The following is an 11,462-nucleotide window of genomic DNA, read 5'->3' on the forward strand; positions in this document are numbered from 1 at the left end:
CACGTTATTTTTAGTAAATGGTTTTAACAGTGCCCTCACACCACTCCTGGAAGTTTACTGATAAACCCTCCAGGCCCAGCAGCTCAGTTTAGTCAACTTCAGGTTTATGATCTCACAACAGAAAACCCACACACAGATTTTGACTTTGCACATCAGCGTATGTGTTGATTTTTAAACTACTCATGTACGAGAGGTGAATGATGGAGACACATACAGCACCTGTATGTGTCAAATTAAGTGTAATTATGTGTCAAATTAACTAAGAGAAACTGTCATGAGCAATATATTGTAAATGTACAATTTAACTGCACATAATGCCACCACCCACTTCATTGCTCAGATGTATTCATACGGTCTGCCAGGCTTTCTTCCTACAACTGGCTTGTGTAGAGAGGTGGTTTGTGAGCCTACAAGGTTGAATAGAAGGACAAAACATAATCAAGCAACATCTGGGTTAAAAAACAATGGTAAAACTTGAAATTCAAATTATTTTGTCATGTGGGTCAATAAAGCCACCTTGCAGCGGCACTTTTTGCAACAGGTGTTACTTCAGTAGGTACCACTAAAGGACAGAGAAACAGGAAATCATAGCTGAATTTTATTTCAAGATTTCTCTCACCATTGTACAAGTCTGCACATTTTTTTAGGCTATAAGGGAAGGTAACACACTGAAATGACAGTTAAGGAAGTTGAGGCATGTCAGTGTCCATGCAACCTTATGTGGCCATACCAAAAAACAGCCATTGCTGCCAAGCATCATCAAGCCACTGCTTTGATAAAAACCTTCCCACTTGTCATTAAACAGAAAGTACAGAAAAGCTCTCTTTTAGCAGGTAATACACAATTAAGGATATATAGACAGTTTGAAACAAATAAAATAGGACAACAAGGTACAGAATGTTCAAAGATATTTACACTATTCAAGCAGACATGGTTAATATTCCTGGGAACTTAACAGCCTTAAAAGTGGAGACATTACTCATGCACTCAAATGCACAATCTAATCAAAATTTGTAGCAGTCCCTACAAAGAAAGTGATAAAAAGTAATGTGTAAAGCATCTCATCTCCTCTGTTTAGGGATGACAACATTGCCACTGGTTGCGATGGGGATCAGGAGCTTGCGATACTCCATGGGAAGATATTTCTCAATCAGCACTTCGACCGGCACCTTGTCATTCACATGGCCCTGCCTAGAGGGTGCAAGAACACGCAAATTAAGTCAGCTGAGAAAATGAAGTTTTAATGAAAAAGCATAGTTCATAAAGAATTATATGGTTACATGGAAACATGGTATTTGAGCATTCACATTAATTAATCCCAACATAACTGTAAAGCCTTGAGTTGACAGCTGTACGCTTTAAATTTGAAAAAAAAAGGCAGTTTTTAAACCCGCTTTTTCATCTTTTCCAGCTTCTGTACACTGTATAACAGTGTGACATGTTTGACAAGGACAGAGAAAATCTTGTTTCTCGTGTTAGAGCACATGAAAAAACTTCAACACTTAAATTCCCTCAGTAGTTCCCTAAAACTGCATGTGCTTACATCCATGTCTCTCTCTCTCTCTCTCTCTCTCTCTCTCTCTCACACACACACACACACACACACCTTTTCAGAAGAAGTTCAACATCCTCAACTTCAATGGTTTTCCTCTTTGCGTGCAAGGCATACGCCTCCAAGTCCTCTGCCAGTCGGTCAAAGAATTTATCCATTCTGTGAAACCAATGACACAGAATGGTTTTCTCAACATTACAACTCAACAGGTGAATTAAAGTCTTCAAGATCTTACATTGAGAAAAAAAGCAAACACATTTTTATTCTAGTGGGGGAAAAGTGTGTATGCAGCACTGTGCCACAGTGGAACAAGGAAGGAACTAATAACAAGGAACTAATGACAGGAGGCTGCCTCTCTATGGCCACTGCTCAATTACAATCCATGGGAGATAAATATTGTTGGTAAATAGATGCCCTGTCATACTGCCATTACCTTATGCTATCACCTTATGCCATTACTTTTCAAATAATTCCACATCGATCCCAGGTCTTACTGATAAATTAGGTACAAAAATGTTCTGACACAACACCTCAGTCCTCATATTTGCTTACATCTCTTTCAGAACTGGGTACACGTCTGGAGCCACCTTTGTCTTGGCGAAGTGTCTGAACACACCCATAAGGTAGTTCTTGGGAAGGCCTGGTTCCATCTTGGCTGGTCCAGTCCGCTTTGCCCTCACCTTCTTAGGTTTGGCTGCTGGTAAACTTTTATTTGCAACACTGGTGACATAAAAGATGTTAGACCAATGTGAACATCACAGAACAGGATAATTAACTAAAGAAATATATGTAATATATATGTAAACAGAAACATTTCTATTAAACATTTGGCCTAACTGTTATACTATTTACCACAGAAATAAATGGCAGAAAAACTATACTATATTTATAATTAACACCTGACATTCTCCACCACCATTCTCTATTCTTTGTAGAACATATCACCATAGGATAAACCCAAACCATTTAAAAAAAAAAAAAAAAAAAAAGTATTGTTAAATGAAAAGCATGCATGGTTGGCAATTGGATAATGTCAGTTTCCTTCAGTTTCTACAAAGATGACTTTTTCAGACGTCACAGTGCAACTTGCCTGGTCTCAATGTTTTTAAGAACCGTCGGAGAGGCCAAGGGGTCAGAGGTGAAAAAATTCCTTTTCTCTCGGACAAAAGCAGGGGTCTTCATGGAGAGCTCTAATGATGTTAGAAAAGAGAGTGATCAGTTTTTTCTGCTCTCTATTTTCAACGAAAGAAAACTGATGTGGAAATACAGAAGAAAGCCTGACCTTCGCTCACATCACTCAGACCTTCCTCGTCCTCCCACTCCTCCTCCTGGTGTGCAGGGCTCTGAGCAGCATTCTGTTCGGGGTCAGCGCTCAGGAGTTTGCTGTCTTCCAGATCTTCGCTCAACTGCAGATGACTCATGTTCTCTATTTCAACATCAGGGCTGGGCTCTGCAATATTAGGACGTTCACCGGCTCTTCCTTCAGGTAAGTACGGTGCAAAGTCGTGGATCCCACCATGAGGATGACTCATACTGTTTCTTAAGTCCAGGTTGTTGTACATGGCACCAGCACTGTGTCTTTTGAACTTTCCAGACCACTCTACATGCCAAAAAAAAAAAAAAAAAAACATCATTTAGTTGTTAAATAAGAAATCTGACTTAATATCTTGGGCGCCTTGTGTCATGTACGCTTGTAGTTAAAAATGACAGACAGTGACATCCACAGTGAGAGATAACAGCTCTTGACATGCTTACCAGCCTCTGGAAAGGGCATAATGAATCCGCCCACAGAGCGATAAGCCCTTCGACTGATGTGCTCTGCAACATGTGGCAGATGTTTGGTCGCCTGCTCAGTATCCTCCCCTTCCCGCTTCCCGTCATCCTCTTCATCAGTTTGAGATTCAGACACAGCCTCCTCTTCCACAGGTTCAGATCTGCCTGTAGCATCATTTTCATCCGTTTCAGATTCAGCTCCAATTTCCTTTTTCTCAGGTGGAGACTCAGTCGCTGCACTCTCTTCATCAGTTTGAGATTCAGCTGCATCCTCCTCATCCTCAGACTGAGATTTGGCAACATCATCATCTTCAGTTTGAGATTCAGACCCTCTTTCCTCATCCTCTGATTGAGACTTGACCACATCATCATCTTGAGCCTCAGACTCCTCCTCTTCCTCAGATTGAGACTCGACCGCACCAGCATCTTCAACCACAGCCTCTACCTCGGATTGAGACTCGACCGCACCAGCATCTTCAACCACAGCCTCTTCCTCTTCCTCAGATTGAGACGTCACCACAGCATCATCTTCATCAGTTTGAGATTCAGCTGCAGCTTCCTCTTCCTCCGTCTGAGACTTCATCGCAGCATTACCTTCATCTGTTTGAATTTCAGCCGCAGCGTCCTCGTGCTCCACTTCTCCCATGTCTCTCTGAAGCTGAGACGCCATGACCGTGGGTTTGTCCTGTGTTGCAACGATGGAGAGGTTTGATTCGGCAGTCTCAGGCTGGGCATAGAGGGCTGTGTTATGGTTTACGATGTCGGTGGTGAGGTCAGGTTCAATGAGGTCGCTCAGGCCAAGGGTGAAGCCCTCAGACACAGCTGTCTCGCTGAGAGCCCGCTCCACCATCCCAATGCTCGCCCCTGATGGAGAGAGAAGGGGCAAACCATGTAAGAAATAAGGAAAGACAAAGAAAGACAACCAACAACGTGATTTCACAAGGGTAGAGCTACTTTTAGCACTATTAAAAATACAAATCATTTTAAAGCAAGCAATCTGTGCTGTCAGTGTCTTAAATACCTTTAAAGATACATTTATATCAACATTTTAAAAAGCAAAACAAGAAGAGAGGAAGCATTGAATCATTAACTTAAGCAGCACACTTACCAGGATCCCCACCCATCTGCCTTTTATGTATACCAGCGCCAAATTCTTCTATGGTGATTTTTCGGCGGTTAGGAATCTTTCTTTGAAGGCCCCTTTTCTCGGTTCGAACATCCACAAAGGGCGTTTTCAGACTTAGTGTAGCAGAACTGTAAAATAAAATTGGACAGGCTGAATACTGTCCCATTCCATTTATAATGTTACGAAGAGCTTATAAGGCTCTTCTACATATTCACAGCAGATCAACCATACCTGAACTTCAAACATCAACCTTTTAAGTGTAGAAAATTACAGGCAGTGCAGTCCAGTAAGAAAATCTTTTAAGCTGTTTACCTTGACAAACTGGAAGACAGCGAGGACAAGTCATCTGCTGATTCTTCATCCTCCTTTTCATCATCTTTAAGCGGAAGCACCCAAAAGCCAGTCAGCAAAATATACATAACTGTTCACTAATGCAGCCTTCATGTTCAATATCATTTGTTCATGAACCCTATGAACCCAAAGCATCAGTATGACTATGTGAGGTCTCTGAGAGCACTCAGCTGAAAATGTACTAATTTAATAGAACAAAAAGCATCCTCAAGGTCCTGTTTCAGAGCCAAAATACATCAGCAGATTGTCTACAGGTATCAGAGGGTTCAATTTAATGCTTTTAAAGATCTTTTTGACATAAATGTAAACAAAATTTAAAACGAACTAACAAAGCATTAGGTTCAGTGATATACACAGAGATCTGTAATATCAGAAATGTTGTATTGCATGGAGAAGAGCTTGACAGTTTTTGACAAAAAGAAGTGAAAAGATGGATAAAGGAAATTAGTTTATGTTTATGTGGAAATTAAGACTACATACATTCAATTTAAGTCTATTTAATCACTTCTATGACCTAATATTTACTAAATTGATTTTAAGACTTTTTAAAGACATGCAGAAACCCTGATCACTCATGGCTTTAACCTTACCATTGCTGTCTTTAAGCCGTTTCTCAAAAGCGGTTATATTAAGGCTGCGACGTGGTCTCTTTCTTTTCAGTCCCCTTACAGTGCCAACTGTGTTGGCTACTGTCAAATCGGGAAGATCCAGTTCTGACAGCCCAGTACTAAAAGTCAAGCAAATATAAAAGGTGTTATTCCTGCACCATATAATAAAGCTGTTATAACCAGTTGTGGGCAAACAACCAATACTGCTGCAAAGGTTGTCAGTGGGGGTGGATGTTGCTATGGCCTAATAGTTATACAAATTTATGCAATATCTTGATTTAACATACCACTGCATTATAGATAAATCAATAGAGTGAGTTCCAGAGACTTGGAGAATTTATGCAAAGGAGCACTGAAGCTGTTCTGGTGGCTCATGGTGACTCAACACCTTATTAAGACACCCCACCCATACCTGGGACGGTTGCTGTTCATGCTAGAATTGGCTGAAGGCAGCTGTGGCTCCTTCCGCACTGCTTTCTCCTGGAGCAGCATGGACGACTCGGGCTCTGAATTGTGCGACAAAGTCACAATTAAAGGACAAAAACTAAAACACAGCTATCGGCCTTAAGAACACAGGCAAGCCGAGTGCGAACACACCTGTCTGCAAGATGTTCCTGAGCAGGTGCCTTGGAGTGACACCTTCGTCGCAGAGGAGCGAGGCTGTGGCCGGTGCATGTGTGTTTGATTTTCTGAGCGCAGCCAAGGTGGTTCTTCTGTTAACGTTACTTGGAGGCAGGGACATCCTGGAGGCACTCTAGAGGAAAGGTGGATGGATGAATATACACTAAGGGCCTCGCCTGAACTGAGACACCAAGCTTAGACCGAATTAAGTCCATAAGTCGGGTATTATTGCAAGCCAATACAACATTTTTCTTCCTAACCTCGCGGAGCTTATGTTTCAGGCTCCGTCTGAGGATCTGTTGTGGGGTTTGGGCACCGGCATCCTTCCCACTCAATCTACTGCTGCGCCGGGCTCCGCTGCTGGCCCTCTGTGCTTGGGAGGTACTAGGGAGAAATGAGAGTTCAGATCTGGTCAAACACTTGACATAAAACTACTGAGACTAGTGTGTAAGTAGGCTCTACTTGGCATAAAATGCAATCCCACCATTCTGTCTCAGGGGTCAGACTGAACTGCGAGTTGGTGTAAACAAGCTGAACAACAGACCACCGGTGTATCATGGATGAACTTCAGCTTTAAAGGGGAGGTAAATTTAGTTAGATAGCTATTTATACAGATTCGTACTTCCGAAAAACGTCAATTAACGTTAAGGTACGCCACTTATCACCTTATTTAATGTTAGCAATCCCTCGCTACGGTTGAAGTGTAGTTACTAAGTGCCATATCGGTCGGTGCTTTTCAGTGTAGTCATGGAGGCGTTTACCTGCGGGTGACAGGAGTCCTGGGTGCTTCGGTGTAAAGGACATTTTTCAGCAGGACCCGAGCAGACAAATCTTCCGTAGTATCCATTTGGAGGCCGTGCTAACACAGCTGGTTAGCTAACGTTGACTTCAGCTAACTGTGTAGCTATAACATTAACGTTCACTGTGTTTGGATACGCTCAGTTTGTAACGCTGGTATTGACGCTCCGTATAAACCAGTCGATTTCGCTGAATAAGTCAAACAAAGCTGATTTAAAGACGTATTTATCACAGACACTGAATAATTACCGAGGTTACCACGCCATTGTTGACTATCTAAAGCTGTAACATTACATGTTTTCTCTCAGTTGAGCTGTCTCCTCCGTAGCTCCATCCCGCCTTACATTCAAGTGAAATCTCGCGAGAGGGTGTAGAGAGCTGGGAAGTGTAGTTTTCTTTTTTCCTTTCTTCTGGAGTTTGTGAGCGTCAGATCGCAGCTGTTTATGGAGCAATAGCGCCACCAAGTGAAGAGCAATGGATGTGAATTAACTGTCCTATTATCCTTGAGGTCAATTTGACCCCACTCAGTGTTTAACGTCTCTAAACACATGATTAACATCGGATTTTTTTCCTTTGTTTGTTTTGTTTCATATTTAACAATTTTCGGAGTAGCATTTTTTTATATAATCATTTTCTGGAGTTTTAAAATGATAAAAAAAAAAAAAAAAAAAAAAGTAAATTTGAAGGTAGGAAGATTAATTCCACATGCCACACTTAATCATCAGTGAATGATAAATTATATGTTGACTTGATGATATTTTAATTACCATGATTGTTATCACTTATTTGTACATTTATTGTCTCTCTTTGTACATTTATTGTTAAAATTATATTTTAATTATAAGGCAAATCTGCATTGCTGAAAATGATATACAGTAATACAACAAGAGCTTTTTGAAACTCACCTTAACTTTTAATTAAGACCAAATGCAGTCTGCACTATCAGTATATGTTGGAATGTATGGATTATCATTAATATACAAAATACTTTACACAAAAACTGATGCCTTCACCCAAGTCATATATAATTTTATTTGTAGGATGGTATTCTTGTCCTTGCAGACCAGTCCTGCTCAGTTGTTATTTCTCCTTATTTCTCTACAATACCTCCACTTGCAATCCTGCATGCTGTGTAGAAATCCACAACATAAGTGTTGTTTCTTTTAAGACCACATAGGTGCACTGATAGCCATGTGGCTGATCATAGTAACCGATCCCATATTTGCACTATGGTGCCCACCGCGCATTTTACATTAATCCAGACGTCCACTTTGCACTGCCATGGCCATCAATCAGGCTTGACAAGAAGAAGATTGTTACAAAACTTTTTGTGGGCAGGGTTATTGTCCCGATAACCAAGGACTGTGTTTTTGGTTACCCTTCACTGAAAAAGTTTAACCACAAATGAAACTTTGCATGCTGCTTAGTGGATAGTAGTAATACAATCCCTGAATATGTTGATAATATGCGCTTGAATAATTACTGTACTGTGCTGTATTGAAAGTGCTGAAATAATCTTTTAATACCAAACCTACAAATCTAACCTGTCAATGATAATGTGATTCTTATATGATGTAAGATGTGGTAGAAGCGAAGCCGATGATGATTCATCAATGCAAATAATAATAATAATAATAATAATAATAATAATTACAAGTGACAGTATTAACACTTTAAATGGAAATGTTCATTAAATCATTTACAACACAATGAAGTCAAAATATACATGAGGCATTTACTAAAACAGGTGGTTGCCTGTTTTGTTCTTACAGACAGCTGTCGTTGATAAATGCATGATCCCTTTCTCATTCACCTGGAAATGAACTGACTGCAGCAAAGCGATGTGATTCAACCGTCTTCAAAAGTGCTGATGGTTTATTGCGTTTGGCAACAAGAACACAAGTACACACATTCCTCAACCTGAAGACAAGGGAGAGAGGTGCAAAAGGCATTCTGACTTAGAAATCAGGCCTGTCCTTCTTCAGCTTGGAGTAGTCCATGTTGACTGTGAAAAGCTGAAAATGCACACACACACACACACACACACACACACACACACACACACACACACACACACACACAGAGTAGATATTGGGTTGGGGCAGGAACTTTGAGCCAAGATAAAGAAAATATACATTTGCGGTTGTGGAAATGGGTTGATGGTTTAAATCAAAGCTTACTACTATTAAAATGAACATTAAAATATCTGAAAATTATCAGCAAGCATTAGAATTAGAGGGCTCATTTATGCAAAATGTGCAGAGGTGCACTTACTTTGTACTGCTGATTGGGTGCCATATTGTTCCAGGGCTCAGGGTTGTTCTTGCGATCCCATCTGGGAACAAAAAGAAGAGACTTCCATTAAAAACTTGCCACAATGGCCCATAGAAGTCACCCTCCTGGACAAAACAAACAAACAAACAAACAAAAAACACCGCCTATCGCTTCATTCTCTCTCAGACGTCACAGAGACTTACGAGACATCAGGGTTTTTCAGGGCCAGCCTGGACAGGTAGAGCATACTCATGGTTGCCCCGCCACCAATGAAAACGAAGAGGGGGATCAGCTGGAAGGTCAGACACAAGATATAAGACCCATATGGCATCAAAGAAAAACATGCTGTTATATTAGTGCATATCATTAAACATCACCCCTGATCTAGTGCAGAAAACAATGGTTGGACTGTGGCAAACTGCAGGTTTAATAATACAAGTGAAGCAGCCTGAGCCAATGGGAGGAAGGTTTGTGACTATCCCAGCAGCTATTATGACTTTCCTTATATTTCCTTATTTCTTTAAATATTATGCTCAGAAAATGCTTCAGTGCTTTAAAAAAAAAAAAAAAAAAAAATGACAAGGTCCCTCTTGTGCACCCACTGTGTGAGCTGCTAATATGGAAGCTGCCGTAAAGCAAGTTGTTTCACCCTGACGCCCTTGATAAAGTGGGCCGGCTGGCTGTGCAGTAAGCTATAGATTTTGCCCTGGCCTTGACTAGCGGCTGCAGGAAGACATACAGTACTGTAGGCTACGTGCTGAACAGACCTACATCAATGGCTGGTGTTTTTTCCTATAAGAACATGAGTTTTTTTTTTTTGGTTTTGTTTTGGGTCGAAACATAGTATCACACTCTTGAGTCATTAATGTAACAATATTATGACAATATCCGCTTTATGAATATGTTTATCCCTATAGGAGGGGGGTATGGGTTATTGCTGCAACTCGAGATCCCCCTAACATAAACAGTAACGTTATTTATACCCACCATTGAGTGACACAGACGCACTGCAAGCCCCTATGGAAAAATGATACGTTTTTTTTTTTTCCTTCATTGATTTACATGGGCGTCTATTTCCCTTGGCAGATGCGCGTGTAGTTATCTAAGCCAAACATATTTGATCTAACACCTGTCACCGCCATGTGCTGGATATGATCGGGGTGCAATTTCCTTTTTTTTTTTTTTTTGCAGCTTCTCAGTCATATATGAAGGGCGCGGGGAAAATAACAAGAGTGCATCGTGTATTTTTCGCAGTTGCCATGGTAACTATCAAAGGAATATGCTGGAGGCTTATCATCCGCAATCATTTCATTAAATGCGGTGTCTTAATTTTTTTTTTTTTTTTTTTTTTTTGCAGATTGTAGCAAACGGTGATGAGACTCCGCCACATGTCAATTAATCAAGGACACTTTAATTTTGGAGTCGTGCCCGCGCGCCGGCGGTCGCGCCCTCGCCCACCGGCACGTTTCAATGTCACTCTGAGATCATGATCGGACGCGGTAGTGAGACTTACGGCTGGGTGGCTTCTGAGCTGCTTAGCGACGACTCCGAGCAGGGACGGCATGGCGGATGATGATCTGCTCACCGACGCTGCCTGATCAGCTGAGTGTCTGCGGACTGATAACGTGCGGCTTTCTGAGGAGCGGCTGTACTGTTCCTGCAGACCGGTACAGCAAACACCACCTCCTGCCCGCCAGCCAATCCCACAATGCAACGACAACAGCTGTTCAATTGGTGCATCAGAGGCAGTTCATTTTTTCAAAGCGGACAGACACAAACATTGCCTCTTGACCGCCTCAGAGGGGGAAAAGTTCAGTTTTTCCCTGTGTATTTTCTCCATCTACCACCATGGTAAAAATAACCCTCTGAAAAGCTTCCTGCTGGTCTCCTATATTGTCTGTCTGCACATTTTTGCTGATGCAAACGGTTTCCCCGACTTCTGCAATTTCACTGTGCACATCAATCATTTTTAAAAATTTTGCCTTTTTCCAATTTTGATCGAGTGCCTTGCTTTACTCAGATGAATATATGCAGATGAGTTAGCACAAGGGTATCTTACAAAAAGGCAGGGGTCTAAGGAGTTTTACAAGGCTCTAAAGTGTCACATTTTTACAATGCACATCAGGATACATGTGAGTCAATAGTGATGCAAACTCGTGATGCATGTCTCTTCTGTAAATCCAATAATGTAGGAAGGAAGCAATACACATTCTGCATGTCCTGTATAACCACTCCAAATTTGGCTCAACCTCTTTTTCCCCTCAGTGTGTTCTGATTGTTATCAGTCGCATTAAGTATTACACCATCCTGCAATGACCTAATCGCTAATCAAATCAAGTTTCGATTTGACTAGACCTTA

At 41.2% G+C, this 11,462-nt stretch overlaps 2 protein-coding genes across 2 annotated transcripts; both read right to left on the minus strand.

The window, feature by feature from the left end:
• Positions 1-580: 580 nt before the first annotated feature.
• On the minus strand, positions 581-7,193 carry cenpt (centromere protein T). Its single transcript, XM_030077099.1, has 13 exons — positions 6,793-7,193; positions 6,292-6,415; positions 6,008-6,164; positions 5,823-5,916; positions 5,393-5,529; positions 4,764-4,827; positions 4,434-4,579; positions 3,308-4,189; positions 2,835-3,152; positions 2,643-2,742; positions 2,105-2,272; positions 1,607-1,711; positions 581-1,191 (listed from the first exon to the last, which is right to left on the minus strand). The coding sequence occupies exons 1-13, from the start codon at positions 6,876-6,878 to the stop codon at positions 1,062-1,064; spliced, it is 2,511 nt and encodes an 836-aa protein (XP_029932959.1). The 5' UTR covers positions 6,879-7,193; the 3' UTR covers positions 581-1,061.
• A 1,309-nt stretch (positions 7,194-8,502) lies between these two features.
• Positions 8,503-10,785, minus strand: ndufa4b (NDUFA4 mitochondrial complex associated b). Its single transcript, XM_030078499.1, has 4 exons — positions 10,617-10,785; positions 9,307-9,395; positions 9,104-9,164; positions 8,503-8,844 (listed from the first exon to the last, which is right to left on the minus strand). Exons 1-4 carry the CDS (start codon positions 10,665-10,667, stop codon positions 8,788-8,790), a joined length of 258 nt encoding a protein of 85 aa, XP_029934359.1. The 5' UTR covers positions 10,668-10,785; the 3' UTR covers positions 8,503-8,787.
• Between the last annotated feature and the right edge of the window lie 677 nt (positions 10,786-11,462).

This window comes from Myripristis murdjan, chromosome 19 (assembly GCF_902150065.1).
Source record: "Myripristis murdjan chromosome 19, fMyrMur1.1, whole genome shotgun sequence".
NCBI classification, from domain to species: Eukaryota; Metazoa; Chordata; class Actinopteri; order Holocentriformes; family Holocentridae; genus Myripristis; species Myripristis murdjan.